General features: G+C 38.8%; 1 protein-coding gene across 1 annotated transcript in view; it reads left to right on the top strand.

The window, feature by feature from the left end:
* LOC124605297 overlaps window positions 1-23,875 on the top strand; it is a 242,634-nt gene that overhangs the window by 122,957 nt on the left and 95,802 nt on the right. Inside the window, exons 8-9 of the mRNA XM_047136878.1 lie at window positions 10,221-10,294; window positions 18,551-18,763. Of these exons, the coding sequence (XP_046992834.1) occupies window positions 10,221-10,294; window positions 18,551-18,763 (287 nt within the window). The remainder of the gene's footprint in view (window positions 1-10,220; window positions 10,295-18,550; window positions 18,764-23,875) is intronic.

The raw sequence follows: 23,875 nt of genomic DNA, 5'->3' as shown, positions 1-23,875 counted from the left end.
TCTGTAATTAAAGATATTTGCAATTTGATTTGTTTTTAAGATCGAAAAATAGTGCGTTAACATTTTGTTGGTTTTTACTTCTGGTAATTTCTGCTTTCCTTTTTTGCCTACATCAGAAATGTGTCTGCTAGCATGTCTTTCATTTCCTTCTTCATTAGACATTGATACTTACAGTCATTTTTTACATATTACTCAGCTTACTTTTTCATACATCACTGTTTACTGCATATTTGTATATTTCAAGTGTGTATTGTGGTTTGCGGTGTTGTCAACATTGCCACTAGTCTGTCTTTGGGCTACACTTTTTTTTCTTTTTCTGTAGTTAATTACATGTGTGTTATTCTGTTTGACTTGGATCCAGTTTCAAAAATCCCCTTTTTAAGATTTTCTTTCATTTCTCCCTTAAGATCCTTGATTTTGATGACTATTTTCTCAACTACATCGCCTGTCTGTCCCATTAAGCTGATTTCAGTCTATTCACTACTAAACTCCTTTCTAACAGATTCCCCTTTCTTTATGATAATCATGACTTTCATTTCAAAATCTGTTTTCATAGCAAGCAGTTCCTTCTTCAAGGGCACTAAGCCCATATTCATTACTTTTCTCAGAACTTTTGAATTTGGTTGTATTTCTGTTGCTATTTCTATTCCAACAAACCTATTCCTAACCTCAGATATTCCATGTTTGCTCACGTTTCTGTTTCATTCTTGCTTCTGATGAACCAATGGATGCATAGGTCACTTTCAAAGTAGTGGTATGCTTTGCAGTGTTTCTAACTGTTTTGCAGTTTTGAATCTGAACCCCTGTTTATGTTAGCCTGGTTGTTACCTAAATGATCCAGCTCATCTTTCATGTCTCCCTCTTCTTTGACGTCTCCTGTACCTTTGGTCTCTTTGTTCTTCACCTACACCCCCCTAGATAAGAAGCTCTTCTCTTTCGTATCCATTTTGACCTTACATTTTTGTGAAAGCTTGACCAGAAATGGCAGTGATGGAAGTTGGACCTCTAAATGGCAAAGCATTCGTGGCATGGGTCAGACAAAGCATGAGCCATTTATGTTAACATAGTCGCCAGGCAGCAGTTGGCACAGTGGAAAGAGTACCGAACGGTAATCCTAGGGCTGTTAGGTTGAGTCTCTATGTGGATACTTTTTGTTTACACTACAAAGGCATGAAAAGGAAAGTCAAAGGAAAATTTGGAATTGCAAATAAATCTTCAGGAAACAATTGTAAGGCGTGCATGAGGGGGAAAAAAAAAAGAAAACAGATTCTCTCTTATAACACAGTTTGACAGCAAACCACATGTAACACATCATTTTAGGAAATATTGTCAAGGATAACTGGCAATGTACAGTAGAATACTGCATGACAGCAATCCTTCTTCATCTTGAAAAATCTCATTGTGTAATTGTGGATTTGTTTGTCCTCCTCATGAGTCAATTAACACAATATATTTGTTCTCCTGAATGTAGTGCTTTGTTGCATCAGTCGAAATCTGTGTGTGTAGGGCTGTTGTGAGTTCCCCATATTTTGATAAAATAAAGATGACATTCCTATTTTTTGCCACATACTCATGACCATTTTTTGAAGCCTCAGTCCAAAATTTTGCTTTGCCTTTTATAAAAATATTAATAATGTTAATAAATACAATATATTGAGCATTATTTCAGTTTATTTGCGTTATAAGTAATGTAAACACTGAAAAAAGTCTCTGCATAAGGACTCACCCCACGATCCTTGGATTACTGTTCTGTGTTCTTTGCATTGTACCAAAGTCTGCCTGGAAGTTATGGTAACATAAATTGCTCATGCCATGCCCAGCCTGTGCCAAAAACGCTATTTTTTCTAAACACTTGGCCATCTGAAGCTCCCACGTCTTTCACTTTCATTTCTGACAATGTCCTGCATGAAGCATAAATTGGCAGGAAATTGGTGGTGATGAATGGCAGGGTCTCCTTGTAAGTATTAAACCATCCTGTGGTCACCACTTGTGATGTATTCCTTAGCTTCCTCTTGCTGTTAGTCTGTTATTTTATATATTTAAATTTAGTTAAATAAGTGTTCCATCACTCTGTCCACTGAAACTTGGTATTTTTTGTTGACTCTTGGTAAAGTACCAACAAGAATCCTATCAGCTTCCCTGACTTAATTGATTCTTTACTCCATTTGATACATTAAAACTATAGTGAATATAGTACCCTGGCATAGTATAAAATATCATGTACACAATTTTGAACTGTTTATTAGAATGCACAGATAGCCTAGTTTAAGCATGGCCATGTTTTGGTATCACTAACTTGTCCCAAAATTGAAGATTGGGCACTATTCCAGTGGTATAAATGTGTTGAGGATTGCTACTTTTGTAGAATGACAATGCGCATTTGCTTCTATTCCTCACCAATAAATTGGATCATTGAATGAAAGTAAGTTGTTATTTGAATTGCTTGTTGACCTTGCTTTCCCTATCTAGCGAGCACAGAACATAGCAAGAAGACCCCTTCAAAAATAACACACACAGAAACGATTAAAATCAAATTAAGCAAATCTTGCAAACACTTTATTCCTAGCTTGTGGTTCAAGTAAGAACCATTATCAACAACACCATTTTACAATGCAGGTTCTGACACAAAGCAACCACCGCTCGCCACTTCCAGCATAATAAACAAACCAAGAGAGTAAACACATTCAGTTTCACACCCATGTCAACATACACACAGATCTTTCATATGTCCGCACCCACACTACGTTTGAAATAGGTAATTGTTACCATACTGTCTGCTGAAGTGCAGCATAGCAGCCACTTATCTCAAAGTTCACTGTAAATGGTTGCTAATTTTAGTATTTGATTTTATACTAGTAACTACATTAAAAACTATTAAAACCTCTTTTTAATACATTAATTGAAAAGGTAATAGTGGTTGGTGCCAGCAATGCAGGTCAGAGGAACAGTTATTAGTTATAGATTAAATACCTCACAGTAATGGAAAAAATACATCTGAAGTTCATTTTTAGGTAGCTATATTGCTCTTTATAAAGTGTATGAATTTACTAAGTGGCTGGCTACATTTCAAACAAGGCCTAACCAGGACATAATAATTAAAAATACATTAATGTAGTCATGGATATTTGGTGAAATGTCAATCCAGTTTTAGTTAAACGCAATGTGAATTAGTGAATTAGGACATTATGATGTCTTCCACAAGTAATCTCTTTAAAGTGGAGTGGTGCATTGGTTAACCCACTGGACTCCCATTCAGGAGGACAATGGTTCAAACCCACGTCCGGTCATCCTGATTTAGTTTTTCTGTGATTTCCCTGAATCGCTCTAGGAAATTTCCAGGATGGTTCCTTTTTAAAGGTCAAGCTGATTTCTTTCCCCATCCTTGACACAATTCGATCTTGTGCTCCGTCTCTAATGACCGTGATCTTGATGCGACATTAAACCCAATCTTCCTAGCTTCAGAGTGGATCTTTCAGCAAAACCTACAAGAAGTAAAATCATACTCATCCATACAGCAGCAAAGCTCATCTCCAGCCTCCTGTTTCCCGCACTGCTTTCATCCCACATGTACCCATAGTTACCATCAAAGAAGTTAATAAGTCCTACTGACCACTCCCTAAAGTCTTTGTTATCTACAATGTATTTGAACATAAACACTTCCAATGTATTACAGAATTGCTAAAAATGATTGGAAACATATAGATACACAGTAAACAAAATTGTGAAGCTTGGCAATTTATAAAATTTAAATTTATGTTAAATAGTTATGAGCACAGCCAACATGTTGTACCATGTAATCGTCATTGTGCATTTATAGTGTGACTATTATAGATAGTTACTACAACCATTGAAACTATCCTGACATGCATTTACTCATTGTCAGACTGCTGACCATCCACAGCTCGTGGTCTAGTGGCTAGCGTTGCTGGCTCTGGATCGTGGGGTCCTGGGTTCGACTCCCGACCAGGTTGGGGATTTTCTCTGCCCAGGGGCTGGGTGTTTGTGTTGTCCTCATCATTTCATCATCATCATCATCATCATCATCATCCAGCAGTGGCTAGAACGGACTGTGTAATAAAATTGGACTGTGTACAAATTGGGACTTTGTAGGGGTGCTGATGACCACGCAGTTAGGTGCCGCACAAACCAATCATCATCAGACTGCTGACCAGAAAGTGCAGCAGAACAGGACGAAAGTGATATTTACTTGTGTGGCCATAATGTTAGAAAGTGTGCTTTTGCCTTCAGTACCAGCAATGCTCCCTATCACTTGATCTTCCTCTGCTTTACTACACCCGTTGGTGTAGGCCACAAATGACCATTTTCATTTTCTGTTGACTGCAATATTCATAAGGCTGTGAAGTGTCGCATTTGTATCCGCCTTCAGTAAGGATTATGATTCCTACACTCATGTGTCCCCTGACAATACTGTGACTCCCAGCACCAGCAGACACACCATAAAGTGCCGACTGGTCACCCCTTGCCACTTTGCCCAAGGTCGCAAAAAGAAAACCAGGGCTAGCTAAAATTCTATCGGGCACACCATTTTCCTTCTCATGGCAGCAACAAGCTATGTCATGAGTTGGCTGCCGCTACAAGCCACTTCCCTCTTTCCACCCAAACTATATGTGCAGTTGGCAGAACAGCAGTGCCAAAATAAGATCTTAACTTCTTGGAAGAAGTCAAGCCTACACATATATAATAATGACACAAATTTATTATAACTTTGACTGAATTTTCCACTACAATTAATGCTGATAAAAAGGCTAATAAGAGAGTTAGTGGCTCCAGTGTCAAGCCACACCAGGAACATAACTGTTTAAGCGAATTACTGTGATGCTGTGATAGGTATTGATATTGTCCACTTATTAGCTTCTTGAGGAGGATGCAGCTTATGATGCAAAGATATCAGACTGTGCTCTTCTTGCCCTTATCTTGCTCCCCACTGAGAGTTTAACAAGAAAGTAGTATAGCTCTGCATCTGGAATTTTTAAGGCTTTAGAGAAAGAAAAGTCAGTAGTTCAAGAAACCAGTTGTGACCATTATATTCCTGTAAGTCATCAAAAGCACTTCTGAACCATGGTGTTACGTTGTTAATGACCACCATTTGACGATGATCCAGTAAGCCTATGCAGTTGTTGTCCACTGCCCAATACGGTAGCTTTGTCGTATTAAGTTAATGATAGTTTTATGGATGAGGCCCTTCTCTATACAGCCTAGAAATTGCGATCCAATTTCTTTCATGTTTCTGGCCGGAGTCTCCCAACCCAGCAGCTGAAGTCTTATCAACGATTGCACCTGGAGATGACAAGCTGGACCACATTGTCAGATGCTGGGATGATGTGTGGCAGCCTACTGAAATGTCCATTGCCACCCCATATCTGTTGGCTGGCCTTTTACTGTGCCACCGTCACAGTCAGCCTTCCTCTTTACCCTCCTCCCCCACCCCTCCACCAATAGTGTTCCTTCCTCCATGCCTTCCCCCACCCAGGGACACACTCACTGATTGGTTCCCAGCCTCCTTGTTACTTTAATATTTTTTAATCTTTTGCGTGTTTCAGACGATCAATATTCCCCTCTTTCTTGCTCTCAAATTTAACATTGTGAATGTTCATTCACTACCAATGATTGGCTTCTTCAAATAACTTCCGGGTTTGCTGCCGGGTGACGTGGTCAACCACTGCTGATATTTCGACAGGAGCACACCCTGCCATTCTCAAAGCACAACTGCAAGGAGGAAGCAATGTGCAAGGGAATTTAATACCTCGGTTCACGGAGGAGGGACAAGGAAGATACCACACACAGAACAAGTAACCACAGAGTCAACACACAACCAAAGATAACCAACATCAGAAATATCGATAGAGACTATTAATCAAAAGGTGAGGTAGCGCTAATTCTGTCCCTCTGTTAGTTCTATTGAACAGGCTGTTTATAAACTACCTTCCGAGGCTGCGGAAGAGGTTAGGAGGGAAGCTTGTTGTGTGTTGGCTTGGGCCCATCCACCCAAGTGTAACATTACAGCAGCTGAGGCAGCTGCTTTACGTTCACTCACAATGGATCCTGATATTTTTATTTTACCTGCGGACAAGGGAAATGCCACAGTTTTGTTGAACAAGCATGATTACATTCAAAAGATGCAGTGTCTACTTTCTGATTCGGCGTATTGCAAAATCGGTGCTGACCCTACTAAGAGTGTTGAGAGAAAGACTAATAACCTCCTGAAGAAAAGTTCGTTGTCACAGGAGACTATCAAAAGTCTTAATTCTTAACTGTGATGTACCACCTAGATTATATGGCCTCCCTATGGTCCCTGAAGAGGCTGTCCCATTGAAGCCTATTGTTTATATTATTGGTGCTCTAACATATCATATAGCTAAACGTCTTGCTAGTTTGTTGAGCCCACTAGTAGGCAGGTGTGAATACCACATTACGAACTCTGCAGATTTCTTACGTCAATTGCAGGGATTGCATTTGAATGACTCTTGATATTTTAGTCAGTTTTGATGTGGTTTCTCTTTTCACTCGCGTTCCTCTCTCTGATTTGTTGCTGCTAATTGAGATTAAGTTTGGTGTCAAGTTAACAAATTTGTTTCGACATGTGCCGAGTGCCACCTACTTTATATTCAATGGTCAGTGCTACGAACAGACTGATGGAGTTGCAATGGGAAACCCGTTGTCACCTATTGTGGCCAATTTGTTTATGGAGGACTTTGAGGAACGTGCATTGGAGTCAGCGACCTTGAAACCTGTGTGTTTTTTAAGATATGTAGACGATACTTTTGTTGTTTGGCCTCATGGTAGTGAGAATTTAAACCGGTTTTTGGAACACCTGAATTCAATCCATTCGAATATTCAGTTCATTATGGAGGTGGAAATGAATGGATGCCTTCTCTTCCTTGATGTGTTGGTCAAAAGGAAGACTGATGGTATGTTGGGACATTCTGCGTGTAGGAAGCCTACTCACACTGACTTGTATCTGCGAGCTGATAGTTGTCACCATCCAGCTCAGCATGAAGGAGTACTTCGTACCTTGGTTCACAGGGCCCACGTTATCACAGACCCTGAAAGTTTGGCAGCTGAGCTGCCACATCTCGAAGTCACCTTTCATCAGAATGGCTATAGTGAGAGGCAGATCAAACGTGTGTTGCGCTATCAGCCTTCTGTGCAACAGGTGAGTGACGATAGCAACGAAGTGGTACCTAAGTCTACAGCCTTTTTGCCTTACACAGGAAGCATTTCCAACAGGATTGGCCGTATTTTGTGGAAATATGATGTGAAATGTGTTTTTCGACCACCTTCTAAGATTAAGGCCCTGTTGGCTTCCATAAATGATGATCTTGGTTTGAGTAAGGCTGGTGTCTATCATATTCCTTGCAGTTGTGACACGTCATATATTGGTCAGACAGTGAGAACTGTGGAAGACCGGTGTATTGAACATAAGTGTCACACACGCTTACAACAGCTGAGCAAGTCAGCTGTTGCGGAGCATTGCCTTGACACCAGTCATCCTATGGAATACAACAACACAGAGAGTCTGGCTTGCATGTCCAACTATTGGGATGGTGTTATTAAGGAGGCGGTTGAAATCAAACTATCGAGCAACATTATAAACAGAGGGACAGAATTAGTGCTACCTCACCTGTTGATTAATAATCTCTATCGATATGTCTGATGTTGATTATCTTTGGTTGTGTGTTAACTCTGCAGTTACTTGTTCTTTGTGTGTGGTATCTTCCTTGTTTCTCCTCTGTAAAATGAGGTATTAAATTCCCTTGCACATTGCTTCCTCCTTGCAGTTGTACCTTGAGAATGGCAGGGTGTGCTCCTGTTGAATATATCAACAGTGGTCAACGACGTCACGTGGCTGCAAACCCGTAAGTTATTTGAAGATTCAATTCGTCGGGAAAAGTTAAGGTCTCACGATAGGCTTCTTGCTTCCCCCCCCCCCACCCCACCCCCACCCCACCCTACCTTGGTACATGATGCAAAAAGCTACTAAGGGCCCTTGGTGCCATATTGCATGACATTAGAAAATTTTATGAAGAATTACTTCTATCCACATGTCGTAACTGTTACACTAGCACCAAAGCATAGCTTACATGCATTCTTATTCATGTGCTATTTCCAAATTGCAGTTTATCAAATGTTGAGCAATACTAGTAACTAAAAATTGGTCACATTTTCAATATTTATATGCAGACAGTAAAACTATTTCAAACTACCTCTGATAAAATAGTGCGTCTGGTTTCAGTTTGCTAGAAAATAGCATTTATTAGGTGATTTTGGACTTCTGTGTTTTGCAGCAGAATTGACATTTACATTTGCATATGTTGAAAATGGGAATTTTTCAGGTCAAAAGCTATAGCACACTTTATTATGTTTCACCAGTCATCCAAAATGTCGACATATGTATACTGTATCTTGGGTTGTGACTTCTTATGCTATAGAATCTTTCTCCTTTTCTCCACAGATCAAGAAAAGTATTGTTTGCATAACTGTAAGTGATGTTAATTATTTGTATGTGTAGGCTGTGGCTTCTAAGTAGCAGAATCGCCAAGAAATGAATGTACTCGTAGATGCCTCTCAGTGGATCATTCTGTTGCTATAACAGCTGCAGCAGAAATCCTTTGCTAAAGTCAATAAGGATGATAATTGGTTTATTTAGTTTATTGTAGTAGAGTTTGATGAGCACTATCAGTTAATATCTTAGCCCTGCCAAAGCAGTGATTTGGTTTAGTGATCATCTGATGTTTCTAATTGAAGTGGAACTGCTGTTGTACGTTATCTATTTGATGTATGCCAAATGTGCGGGTCTCTATAATAGAGCCCAGCATATCAGTTATTGTAAAATGTAAACTTCTAGTACTGGAAATGTCACACTTATTAAAAATATTCTGCACTATTGTGCCATGGTCAGATGAATTTCATGTTGAAACCCAGTGTTTTGTGCTGCCTGCAGATAATATTTTCAAGGGGGAATTCACAGCCTAACTTGCTAACTGAGAGTAGTAAAATTCTGTTTTTGCATGGTCTTGTGCAGAGGGACAAAGTGCCAGCGTGTGTATCAGGCCATTGAAAAAGCTACATCATCAGTCAAAAATCGCCTCCACAGACAGATGCAAAATATTGGTTTTCAACAAGAAATTCTGAAGCGTGCCAGTTAAGTGTGTTGGCTCATTCTGACGACAGAAAACACATCTATGACATTGAAACTTTGTACCTTCATTTATGAACCTTCAAATGCATTGGTGACATCAAATGCAGTGCAACATTAAAATATTCAAAGACGTTTGGCTACATATCATATGTGTAGAGATGTGAGACATTGGAACCTGTGAGCTAGAAACCAAAATAAAAGTGAGACTTGGGTAAGGAAGAATAATAGCAGAAAGCTTTCTGTGCTCTGGAAGAGCATTTACAAACAAACAATTATGAGATTATTCCACACCCAATTTCTGTCTACTGGAAGCCCCATTATGAGAAGTTAAGAAGGCAGAGATGCATTGTTGATTCTACATTTGTGATTTGTAGCTCACTCAATAGTGCCGAAGAGTGTACAGTTTGTGCAAGAAGCAAATATCACTTTTTTTATACATACTAGGTTTTCTCTCATTGCTATCCTTCAGCAACTTTATGACATGACTTTTATATTTATTGACTATTCTCCTTGCTTTGTGGTCACTATCAATTATTGCATTTGGACTTAATGTTGCACCAGAGTAATTAGAAGACAGTCTATTGACTCAGCTCATAATTTATCATTTAAACAAAATTTGTTTGGAATAAAAGCAATAATTTTGTTTTCAAGTGGCGTTGAAAATAATAAGAGTACTCTTTGTTTTGACCTACATCACTGATGCATTCCAAAAATTACAGTGAAAATATCTGCTGGAAGACCGGAAAATGCATGTCACAAATCTTCAGGAGAGAGACCTCTTGTGAAAAGTACCACAAAAAATATGATCTGTTTTTATCATTATTAATGTATTTTTAAATATTTGGTAGATAAAATAAATATTTCTATGTGGGTGCTAGTCTTAATTCATTTGGAATTAAAAAAGGAGCTCCAATTGCTGCATTGTGGTTTCACTACCAATCACATTATACTCTTTCTTGATGTATTCTTCTACATAAAATATCTGTTATGTTTAAAGGTAATTTTTGATCTTAGTGATTTGAGAATATACTTTACATGTAATATGTTTCATTGTTCTTAGGTCAGGAACTAAGATATTTATGTTGGAGGAAGTAACTGCAACAGTCGGTGGCTTGGTGTGTCTAACTTGCTCAGGTAAACAGCTTTTATTTTTTAAATGGCATGAGAAAACTTGTCCATCAGTTTTAGATTTACAATATTAAATACACCGAAGCACCAAAAAACTGTTACAGACATGCTTATTCAGATACGGAAACAGGCAGAATGTGGCGATGCTGTTAGCAGTGCCTATATAAGACAACAAGTGTCTGATGCAGTTGTTAGGTTGGTTACTGCTGCTACAGTGGCAGGTTATCAAGATTCAAGTGAGTTTGAATTTGGTATTACAGTCAGCGGAGTTTGAATGTGGTATTACAGTCGGCGCACGAGCGATGGAACACAACATCTCTGAGGTAGTGATGTAGTGGGTATTTTCCTGTACAACCATTCTAGAGGGTACTGTGAATGGCAGTAATCCAGTAAAACATCAAATCTCCAACAACACTGTGGCCAGAAAAAGATCCTGTAAGAACAGGGCCAATGACAAATGAAGAGCATCGTTCAACGTGACAGAAATGCAACCCTTCCTCAATTTGCTGCAGAGTTCAATGTTGGGCCATCAACAAGTGTTAGCAGCGAACCACGCAATGAAACATCATCGATATGGGCTTTCGGAGCCGAAGGCCCACTGACTGCACGAGGCACAGCTTTACGTCTTGCTTGGTCTCTTCAACACCGACAATGGACTGTTGATGATTGGAAACATGTTGCCTGGTCGGACGAGTCTCATTTCAAATTGTTACGAGCAGATGGATGTGTTTGGTTTCGGAGACAACCTCATGAATCCATGGACCCTGCATGTCAGCAGGGGACTGTTCAAGTTGATGGAGCCTGTGTAATGGTGTGGATTGTGTGCAGTTGGAGTGACCCCTGATATGTCTAGATATGACTCTGACAGGTGATACGTGTCAGCATCCTGTCTGATCACCTGCATCCATTCATGTCCATTGTGCATTCTGACAGACTTGGGCAATTTCAGCAGGCCAATGCGACACTCCAAACGCCCAGAATTGCTACAGAGTGGCTCCAGGAACACTCTTCTGAGTTCAAACACTTCCGCTTGCCACCAAACTCCTCAGATGTGAACATTATTGAGCATATCTGGGATGCCTTGCAATGTGCTGTTGAGAAGAGATCTCCACCGCCTCATACTCTTATGGATTTACGGACAGCCCTGTCGTATTCATGGAGTCAGTTCCCTCCAGCATTACTTCAGACATTAGTTGAGTCCATACCACATTTTGTTGCGGCACACCTGCATGCTCACAGGGCTCTACACAATATTAGGCTGGTGTGCCAGTTTCTTTGTCTCTTCAGTGTATAATGAACATAGTAATAGACAATGTTAGCCATTTAATTTTATTGTGCCATCATCAAGGACAGCCTCTTTTAATGTATTTTTCCTGTCATGCAAGTGATTGGTGGCACAAAACTACACCTCCGTTGGCAAAGCTCGTTCTCTTGTTCAGTAACACTGTAATGTAAAGAACTATGTGTGTATCTGGTTGCACATCAATGCAGTTTAGTTGATGTGATTTTTAATAACAGTATTAATTGAAAAATGTGGGAGGTGGTACCTGTTGTTGCTCTAAGAAACCATGTCTGTCAGCCTGTTGCTTCCTTACAGAGAGAAATTATAAGGTAAAACTTTGAGAAAGCTAGTGTATTGCATTGTGTCACATATAATGATGATTGATAAAGTGGACAGACAAGAAGAGGCAAACATTGAGAGGGGAAATACTATACACTATTAATGTGGGAATTACAAGAAGTAATAAATACACTCCTGGAAATGGAAAAAAGAACACATTGACACCGGTGTGTCAGACCCACCATACTTGCTCCGGACACTGCGAGAGGGCTGTACAAGCAATGATCACACGCACGGCACAGCGGACACACCAGGAACCGCGGTGTTGGCCGTCGAATGGCGCTAGCTGCGCAGCATTTGTGCACCGCCGCCGTCAGTGTCAGCCTGTTTGCCGTGGCATATGGAGCTCCATCGCAGTCTTTAACACTGGTAGCATGCCGCGACAGCGTGGACGTGAACCGTATGTGCAGTTGACGGACTTTGAGCGAGGGCGTATAGTGGGCATGCGGGAGGCCGGGTGGACGTACCGCCGAATTGCTCAACACGTCGGGTGTGAGGTCTCCACAGTACATCGATGTTGTCGCCAGTGGTCGGCAGAAGGTGCACTTGCCCGTCGACCTGGGACCGGACCGCAGCGACGTACGGATGCACGCCAAGACCGTAGGATCCTACGCAGTGCCGTAAGGGACCGTACCGCCACTTCCCAGCAAATTAGGGACACTGTTGCTCCTGGGGTATCGGCGAGGACCATTCGCAACCGTCTCCATGAAGCTGGGCTACGGTCCCGCACACCGTTAGGCCGTCTTCCGCTCACACCCCAACATCGTGCAGCCTGCCTCCAATGGTGTCGCGACAGGCGTGAATGGAGGGACGAATGGAGACGTGTCGTCTTCAGCGATGAGAGTCGCTTCTGCCTTGGTGCCAATGATGGTCGTATGCGTGTTTGGCGCCGTGCAGGTGAGCGCCACAATCAGGACTGCAAACGACCGAGGCACACAGGGCCAACACCCGGCATCATGGTGTGGAGAGCGATCTCCTACACTGGTCGTACACCACTGGTGATCGTCGAGGGGACACTGAATAGTGCACGGTACATCCAAACCGTCATCGAACTCATCGTTCTACCATTCCTAGACCGGCAAGGGAACTTGCTGTTCCAACAGGACAATGCACGTCCGCATGTATCCCGTGCCACCCAATGTGCTCTAGAAGGTGTGAGTCAACTACCCTGGCCAGCAAGATCTCTGGATCTGTCCCCCATTGAGCATGTTTGGGACTGGATGAAGCGTCGTCTCACGCGGTCTGCACGTCCAGCACGAACGCTGGTCCAACTGAGGCGCCAGGTGGAAATGGCATGGCAAGCCGTTCCACAGGACTACATCCAGCATCTCTACGATCGTCTCCATGGGAGAATAGCAGCCTGCATTGCTGCGAAAGGTGGATATACACTGTACTAGTGCCGACATTGTGCATTCTCTGTTGCCTGTGTCTATGTGCCTGTGGTTCTGGATGTATCTGACCCCAGGAATGTGTCAATAAAGTTTCCCCTTCCTGGGACGATGAATTCACGGTGTTCTTATTTCAATTTCCAGGAGTGTATAATAGATATTAAAAGGATTGTAGTGGCCAAACAAGCCATCTGAAATGAGAGTAATTCAATAACAGCCACCACCTTAATATAGAAACAAGAATGATATTTATCATGGGATTTGTTTGGAGAATTTTAAGCTATGGGTGGGTAGGGTGGACTCTGAGGAAATAGGAAAATAAAAAATAGAAGCAGTAGAGATGTGGTTATGGAGAACAACCACAAAGACATCCTGGACTGAAAGAAAATCCAATGAACCAATACTAAAAGGAAATGAAAAGTACGTTGCTTAATGTGGTACAGAGAAGAAAACCTAAAATAATTGGAAACTAAATTCAACATAAAAGCTTGACGAAAAGCATGTTAGAAGGAAAAATCCTGGGTGAAAACAATCAAGAAGCAGGCCCGGAACGTGTTTATTACAGAGTGTTATCAGTGGACTGAACTGCAGCAGCTACTTCAGTATATCTTCTACAAAATAGGATCCAAGCCCAGACAAAACAAATCATGATGTCAAGAATCATTTCCTTGCCTAGTAGATTATCTTACTTTTTAAACTTGTTGGTGATAAGGATTGTCATCCATAAAAATAGCAGAACAAAAGATTGAAGAATCTTACCACTATATCCTAAAGAACTGTTTTGGATGACTAGGTGACTGGGCAGAGATCTCATTCCTCCTTCCAGTATATTTTGAAAGCTATTGCTTTGATTTTCCAGGACACATACCACTGGCCTGTAACTGTAGGGGTCACAGTGGTTAAACTCAATTTGAATTGATAGGTGCACCTGTCACTCTTTGTGAGATTTGTCAAGTTAAGTTAAATGTAGCTTGTATTCTGACAGGCTGTGAACAAGTGGGAATGATTGTTATTCAGGATGATTTTGAATTGATCTTAAAGGACTAGGCCAGTCAGGTAACAATGCTGGAACAATGTAGTTGGTTGGTACATTGTAGCTGTGTTTGTGTGTGCATGTGTTTTTGTTAGTTACCTCTGAAAAATTACATTGTCTGAAAGATCAGCAAGACTTTCAGTCATACTTATGCAACTGCAAACCGCTCAGTGCCTCAACAAGAAAGTACCTTTACTCTTTCTAGTATGTATGTAGTTATTTTCTCTTATTATATCTCTGAAATGTAACAAAGAGTGCTCATGTGAGTTGAGTTCTATCATAAATTATTTGTTGAATCAGTCTCTTATCAGCAGAACATTTCCAGACTGGCTAAAATATGCTGAAGTTATGCCTGTTTACAAGAAGGGAATAAAGAGATACCATCAAACTATCGGCCAGTTTCACTTTTGCTAGCTTTTTCAAAAATATTTGAAGAGGTTGTGTTCAGGCATCTCCTTAACCGCCTAAGGGCATGTAATACATTGTCCAAGTCACGGTTTGGTTTTCTTAAGAGTTCTGATATAGAAATAGCTATTTACACATACAGTAAGAATGTAGTACATAATTCATTAGATAACAAATTAGAGGCTACTGGAATTTTTTGTGACCTGTCAAAAGCTTTTAACTGTGTGAATCACGGCATTCTCTTAAGTAAATTAGAATATCATGGTGTCATGAGCAGTGCTACGAAATGGTTTGAGTCTTATCTAACAGGAAACAAAGGGTGTCATTGCGAAATATCTGTGCAGTAAGCAGTCAGTCTTCATCTGATTGGGAATTAATTATATGTGGTGTTCCTCAATGTGTCATCTTGGGTCCATTGCTTTTTCTTTTGTGCATTAATGACCTCTCGTCTGTTACACTGCGAGATGCTAACTTTGTTTTGTTTGCAGATGATACAAACATTGCAGTAAGTAGCAGATCAATCACAGGTTTAGAAATGGCTCCTAATCAAATTTTCACTGATATTAATAAATGGATTAAAGCTAATTCACTGTCATTAAACTCTGAAAACACTCACTTTATGCAGTTTAGAACCTGTAAGAGATTTCCTTCCAGCATGTGCATAACATATGAACACATGCAGATCAAAGAGGATGACAGCATTACATTTGTGGGATTACAGCTCAATAATAAATTCAGTTGGGAAGGGCATACCACAGAATTGCTGAAGCACCTAAACAAGTCTGTGTTTGCAGTGAGAATGATGTCAGATGTAGGAGATATAAATATAAAAAACTTGCATACTTCTCTTACTTTCATTCTTTTATGTCATACGGGATCATACTCTGGGGTAACTTGTCAAACTGAAGAAAAGTTTTTAGCATGCGAAAGCTTGTAATAAGTCTCATTTGTGGTGTAAATTCAAGAACATCATGTAGAAACCTGTTCAAGGAACTTTTTATTCTAACCACTGCTTCTCAATGTATTTATTCCTTAATGAAATTTGTTGTGAGTAATACACCTCTATTTCCAACAAATAGGTCAATATACAATATCAGTACTAGGAGTAAGAAAAATCTACATAAAGACCTAAATCACTTACCTTGGTCCAAAAAGGGGTCCAGTATTCAGGAACACACATTTTCAATAAATTTCCAGCAACCATAATAAACTTGGTTGCAGATAAAGCACAGTTTAAAGAGAGTTTGAAACACTTTTTAATAGGCAACTCCTTCTACTCTATAGATGAATGTATTAACAGGGATTGTCAGACCTGCTTAAGTAAAAATGTCAGATTTCAGTTTTGAAAGCAGTTGGTTGCAACACTCAAGATTAGGTATTTTGTTTATGATTTTTATTAAAAGTGCTTAAATATGTTTCATTCTGACAGAGTATTAATTCTGTAAGTATTGGCAGGTCCAGTTTACAGTAATGTATTCACCTGCTTCGACAATCTCCTGATGAATGATCAGGATAGTGAGTATTATATTTGATGTTTTATGTTATACTTTCTGACTTGATCCACACCCATGAGAATCATCTTATTTTTGGGTCTGTGGAATGAAAACTAAATCTAATCTAATCTATGATAAGTGTGTGCAGTGCTGATAAAAAAATTTGATACCTGATGGTGACTACTCTATTTGGAGAGAGCTTTTGTATTCAGTATTTGGAGTTGAAAACATTTAGTAAACAATTTAAAAACACGTTTTCTGCCATTTGTTTGAAGTCCAAAACTGAAAACATTCAAAATAAATTTCACCGTCTGTGAATTGACAGTTAACTTATTAACATACCTCTGTATTGAACGTGCCCTCCACTGACACGGTCCACTACTGTATGTATTTGGTGCACACAGACACATTTTGTAAGAATATTCATTGTTTGCTCATAGGAGAGCTGTTAGTTGTCTGGCTGAACATTGTCTTGGGTTACAGTACTGATTGTTAAGACATCTATTACTGTAACTAGTAGCCTGCTCTGGCTTCACACGGGTAACACTAAGTATCTATGGCTGGATGACTTGTTTATAATACTGTATGTAGTGAGGAATAGTGTGTGACGCTCTCGATCGAGAGTTGTGTCGTCTCGCTTTCGGAAGGAGTTTCCAAAGAGTGAGGTAAAGCCTGGTGATTTGAACTGCTGCAAGTCTCACTTCATGATATTCAGTAGATTGTTGAGACCACATTATCCTCCATTGTTTAGCCACTCTAGTGTACTGAGAAAGACTCAACCATTTTCTAGACATTATATTTGTAAACTAAGCAAAATCAAAATGTAATAATAGGCTCCCAGATCACAAAGCAAATTCAATAAATTCGTTTTTCCTAGCCAAGAAATCAAATATACAGCAAACCTATCGAAAAAAGCAAAGCAATTTTATTAAGTTTTTAATAGACATTAGTAAATCTATATGTCCTAGCCAAGTAAATTTATATTTAGTTTGTATTTGTTAAGATAAGATTACAGCACTTAAATCTGGTTAGTCATAAATTTCTGAAAATAATTCTGTCAGTGAGGTAATAAAAAACTAACAGTACCTGTTTATTAATGTGTGTTCTGCAAAACCAACACCACCATCTTTTCTCCTTCAGTGAACAATGCTGAGATGATTGTCACTGAGGTAAACATTGGAACTACTAAGCTGAGCTGACTCCTAAAACTTGTAAGTTAAAATTTTTTTTCCGTGATCACATTTTGATGAAATAAAGTCTGTATGTTGCCCCAAACTACACTCAAGCTACCTGTGAAAATGCTAAGAAAATTTGTCTATAATTTAATTGACATAAGTTGATCCCTGACAGTTGTTGTGGGCTGCACGTAGATGTTTCACATGCCTATCTCAACCAACCGTGTAACATGATTCTGTAAATGTCTCTGCAGTAATGCATCAGTGTGTCACAGCTTTATAGATGGCTATTGTTTCTATCCAGAGCTGTTTGTGCTTCTCAGTTGAAAGCTAACTACAGTGGTGTTAGCTGTAAGGGATCATCATATGTCAACTCGACTACAGTAGTTTTGGAGATTAGCATATTCCAACAAACCGACAAAGTTTTTAAAAATAGACTTTTTGTTTTCTGTTACACTCCCTACATCATTGCCAATCAGATTTTGGCAAATATTTTCATTGTATAGACACAACTGTTTTACAGTTTTATTGTTATTAGTATAGATTCTCAACTACTAACCAAAGTGATCAGAGAAATACATTAAGTTTCATCATCAAGCTTCCTCTAAGCAGTCAGCCATTCAGAATTTCCAGTCATGTAGCTCTCTATCCATTTTTGTGGTCTTTGTGCATTTCTCCCTAAGGATAGTCATTTATTAATTATTGTCCTTTGTGGTTGATGTTAATTTGCTATGTGACAATATTTTACATCTTACCTCGTTGTGTTGTGGTTACTGCAGAAATTTGCCATTTTAGTGGATTGTGTGTGCGTCTTCAAATGGTACATTGATGTAATGTTTGTCAGTTATAAGTTATAAATTATAAATTTGTAGGTAGATGAATGAATGTAAGCTTTTTGCTATTATGTGCTTACACTTAAGATGAATTAAAAAGTGTGGGATTACATATCTCTTACCATACTGTAGAAGTCTCTTTTTTGGGACAGTACTAAATTGAATTGTAATCTACACTATTCCATTTTTGGAGGAATTTTTGCACTTCGTTGTTTTCACTTAATAAAACTATGTTGATTAGTAATGTTAACTAATAAATCATGAAGTTCTTTACTAATATTTTTATGTAGTTTTCTTTGTTCTGCTGTTCACAGCTACTTTATCACACCAGGAACTACTACAGAATCATCATCCTAAATTTGGAGACCTGTTGCTTGCAGAAGCCCAGGTACAGAACAGTGGCCCTATTTCTGACATTACCGCATCACAGGACTTTCGAGGAGGACGCTGTTTTGCAAATGCCTTTGCATATGTACAAAATATGAACACAGAGAGGTCCAGCAGAAATACATTCAATCAGTCATTCAGTATGTATCCTTGCTATTTATATTTCAGTATTGTGCTAATAACTGGACTGACTAGTACAGAACTTAATGTTGATGTTGAGCATTTATAAACGGTTAATGAACTTCTCACGTGGAAGCCAAGCTTATAAAGAAAATGAATGTTTATAAATAACTCTGCCTAGTATAAATAGTGCTTGCCCTCCATATCTATTGTAAATTTACTGTCTACTGATATTGCTATGGGAGCCTCGTGTTATATAATCATATTTGGAAGTGTACAGTTCTTCAATTTTTGCCTGGCTTTGATTAATATTAATGATTAGGCTGTTGGTCATTATCATTAAAATGCAATGTCATCATTTTCTTTATTACTGACCATGTACCTGTGCAGTATGTTTTTTCTGAGATTTAATTTTGTTCTTGTTTTTAATTGCTGTTGTCTCTAGGCTTGTCTGAGGTTCTTCAAGCCATGAGTTAGTACAATAGGATATCTCGTTACTGTGGGTAACAGGTTGTAAATAAATTGGCTGTAAAAGTTTAGATGATAATTAAAAACATTTCATAGTCTAGAATTAAAAGGATTACTATTTCTATGAGAATTGAAGACCTAAGAAGTAAAACCAGCCAAAAAATCAAAGTAAATGAAATATGCATTCCAGCACGTACATAGATAATTAATATCTGCGGCATTAGCCTAGCTAACTACGAACAACATGAAAATAAATATCCATATCGTATTTTAATACAATAGAGGGGAACATTGCACGTGGGGGAAAAATATATTGCCGGCCGCGGTGGTCTCGCGGTTCTAGGCGCGCAGTCCGGAACCGTGCGGCTGCTACAGTCGCAGGTTCGAATCCTGCCTCGGGCATGGATGTGTGTGATGTCCTTAGGTTAGATAGGTTTAAGTAGTTCTAAGTTCTAGGGGACTAATGACCACAGCAGTTGAGTCCCATAGTGCTCAGAGCCATTTGAACCATTTTTGAAAAATATATCTAAAAACAAAGATGATGTAACTTACCAAACAAAAGTGTTGGTATGTTGATAGAGATACTACCAAACACAAACACACCCACAAAATTCAACCTTCCCAACCCATGGTTGCTTCATCAGGAAAGAGGGAAGGAGAGGGAAAGACGAAAGGATGTGGGTTTTAAGGGAGAGGGTAAGGAGTCATTCCAATCCCGGGAGCGGAAAGACTTACCTTAGGGGGAAAAAAGGACGGGTATACACTTGCACACACACACACACACACACACACACACACACACATATACAGACACAGCAAATCGTATTTTATTTTTATTCATATCAAGTCATCTAAAAAAAAAAAGAGGGGGAAGGGAAGGAAAAATTGAGTGATATAATGAAATATGCAATATCAGAGTGAAAATAATAGTGATGGTGGTGGTGGTGAAAAGGAAAAGCATACGGCAATAAAAAAACATTTTTACTGGAAATGTGGTTCCAACAAATTAATGACATATGAACAGAGACACACTATTATCCATTTCAGCTGTAAACATTACACTAAGTTTTTATTTAAGATATCTACATTTATTTAGACATTCATTCTCTTTTGGCTTCACAACCCTGCTTGGGTCTTTGCCTTCTTAACAGTTTTCCTTCCATTCTATGCTCTCGTTTACTTTCCTTCTCCATCCTCTGATTCCTAGAGCTCTGTCTGATGTTTCCTGCCTCATCATCCAGTCGTCATTTATGTTGTCTTCTTTTTAATCTTGTTTCTGTTGGTTTCCACTGGAAGACCTTTGTTGTTATTGTGTCCTCCAGCCTAAGGTCGTGCCCCAGTCAGGCTATTCTTTTACTTTTAATTAGCCTTTCAGTATCAGCTCCTTGCATGATGTGATCCAACTCATTATTGGCCCTTGTTCTCCTGGTACCATCATTGTTTTGGATCCCTCCATAAATTTTCCATAGTACTCTTCATTCAGATATTCTAAGTTGTTGTTAATCATTGCTGGTTAACATCCATGCTTCACATCTGTATTAACCTGTGGCCTAATCATAACTTTATATAAAATCATTTTGAGCTGTCAGTTTACCACCCTAGTAATTAGCTTTTTAAACGTATGATAACACCTATTACCACTCAAAATGTGGGCTTTTATTTCAGTGGACATAGAATTTACTGTATTAATATTAGCCCCTAGACATCCAAATATGTATTTGTATATTTGGCTCCTTTTCATTGGTTGTTGCATATTTTAATTAAAAACTAGTGATGATGCATATTTTCACTCTACATTTACAATATTTCAAAAATCTAGATGGGCGGGCTCTAGCTTGATCTTATTTTCATTTCTCACAGAGTGACTGCAACCCACAACTGTGTGCAATAACTAACTGAGAGGCTACTAGCTAGCAAACTTAAAAAAAAAAAAAAAAAACACAGGAGGTCAAAGCCAATCTGCCTACCACCCATGTTCCCGCTTAATCTCCTCTTCTGACATATCGCATGTGTCGGTAACAATTAAATTAAATTACAGTAGTTGTTAGTCGCATGTCCATTGTTTAAGTGTAGTTTTCTTTTTATTGGTTCAAAGCTTAATGTGTTTACGTGTAGGGTGTAACGTATTGTGTTCGGTGCAGCCTGAAAAAAGAAGTGCTGTTTTGTGGATAGCAAACCATGCCAGAAAATTTACGTATGATGGAAATATTTTATGTTGTTAAGTTTGAGCGAAAAACATTTCTGGCAAAAAAGAAGAAAAAAAAAACAACTTTCAAATAGACAAATCTTCATATCGCAAGAATGCAAAAGAAAGGCCCACAGCAACAACTTTTGACAGCGGCAAGTAGCAGAAGCAGAGATTTAACCTCTGAAGGTAACTTTAACATGGATTTATGTGAAGCTTTCATTGCAAGAATATTCCTCTTCTCAAACTTACAAATCCTATCCTCAAAGGTTCCCTGCGCAAATATAGCTTTAATCGAAAAGTACCAGATGAAACAACATTGCGTAAAAACTACGCACCAACAATTTACCTACATGCTGTGGAAGAAATACACTATGAATCAAGGACAACATTATTTGGATTTCAGTTGATGAAACTACCAATATTAGTGGCCTTTACATTGCAAATTTAATGGTTGGTGTGTTAAAATAACAGCCTTCCTCTTCCTATTTAGTGGCCTACAAAGAACTTGAAAAGACAAATCATTCTACGATCACCAGATTTGTGAATGAGAGTATTAGAAAAATATTTCCAGAATCTTCTGCAGATTTAAGGGTGTTTTGTTTTTCTCAGATGCTGCACCTTATATGATCAAAGCGGGAAAAGCCCTCAAGTATTTTATCCCAATATGATTAATGTGACGTGCTTTGCTTGCGAAGTACCTTGCCTTGCTGAAGAAGTGTGATCCATGTTTGGGAATGTAAATAAACTGATTTCATCCACAAAGAAAGTGTTTCTTAAGGCATCTGCTCACTTCAAAACCTACAAAGAAAAACTGCCAAATGTGCCCTTACTTCTTGAACGAGTAGTAACACGTTTGGGTACAGGGATCAAAGCTATGTTGTTTTACAATGAGCTTTTTGAGGCCATCAGAGGTGTAGTAAATGACTTCGATAGTGTAGAAGCCTTGGCAGTTTGCCAGTGCAAGGAATCATTTAATGATTCTGGTATAAAAAGAAAGCTGTGAGTAACACACATTTTTCCCATATAAGTGTGAGTATTAAAAAGCTTGAAACTCAAGCTTTGGTGTTGAATGTATCTGTACAGTTACTGAATAAAATTAGTCTAGTGAACTTATTGCCAGAGGTATTCCCGAGAAAACTTAAAAGAAAAGTTTGAAAATATTTTGAACAATAACCCAGACTTTGAACGCTTGTCTCAAATTGATAGTTTTATTAATGGGACAAGCGGACTTTTGCCACAAACAATAAGTGCCGCCATGGCACCCAAATTCAAATACTGCCCACTTATCTCAGTTCATGTAGAATGGTTCTTTTCTGCTTATAAAAATGTTTTGAGTGATTGAAGATACAGTCTTACTACTGAACATTTGGAACAGTACCTGATCATTTACATTTACAATAGTAGTGGCATGTAAAATAATTTGTAAACAATACTTTAGTCCAATAACATTAATTAAAGGTCAGTGTTGTTCAAAAAATTCCTGGTAGTATGTTGTTTTTGAAATAAAATATTACAGAGTTCTTGTGTGTGACCCTTTGCATGTGATGTATCTCGAAGTTGGGCCTGCCCATATAGAATGTTTTGCAGTGAATAACTCGCATCATATCCACCTTTTACCAACAACAACAGCAAAGAAGTAACAATATTTGAAACACAGTGTGCATATTCTTTTTCCAATTTTGTTTTGAAAACTAATTGACAAAATAACCCTGCCTAACCTCGAACACAAAGTATACAGATCAGGAGAGGAGCGTTCTAAATTTCCCGTTTTGTGTGTGTGTGTGTGTGTGTGTGTGTGTGTGTGTTTGTGTGTGTGTGTGTGTGTGTGTGTGTGTGTGTGTGTGTGTGTGGCTGGCACTCTTCCTTGCACTCGATGTGCATAGGTCCTACTTCGAGATGTATCACATGCAGTAAATACGACGTTTTTTTATTTTCTGATCTTGGATATTTTCACACTTTCCATGCCAATTGTGTTGTCCTTATACCTGTGTGTTCAGGTATTTGGAGTTTTCTTATAATGCTTCTATGGTCACATTGAAAAGCACTGTGGAAACAGCATCACCTTGTTCAACTCCTTTTTATTCTTTTTATAGGTACTTAGCAAAACCTTCCCTTTTCTTCTGCATTTGAAATCCTGACAGCAAGAATGCTACTCTTAGTGTTGACCACATAATCATGCATTCATTCCTACATATCAAGTTGATACACTGAAGCTTTTTACAAAACAATTGTTAAACATATCGAAAAAAAAGGGAAACATCATGAATATTGAAGATTACATACCACAACTTGTTAAAAAGAAAGCCATCCTGAGTGCTGAAGATTATATTTCTTCACTTTAAATGCCATGGCCTGGCCCTCTTACAGCTCTTCTAACTTTCCTCTTCATAGATGAGCCACATCAGAACTAATTGTATTTGAAAAATCTGAAATAAAAATTAATTTGGAATTTTATTTCGCCTATTGGCTTGTAAAT

Source organism: Schistocerca americana, chromosome 3 (assembly GCF_021461395.2).
Source record: "Schistocerca americana isolate TAMUIC-IGC-003095 chromosome 3, iqSchAmer2.1, whole genome shotgun sequence".
Taxonomy (NCBI): domain Eukaryota; kingdom Metazoa; phylum Arthropoda; class Insecta; order Orthoptera; family Acrididae; genus Schistocerca; species Schistocerca americana.
Note: the sequence above shows the minus strand (reverse complement) of the source record. Positions and strands in the feature narration are given on the sequence as shown.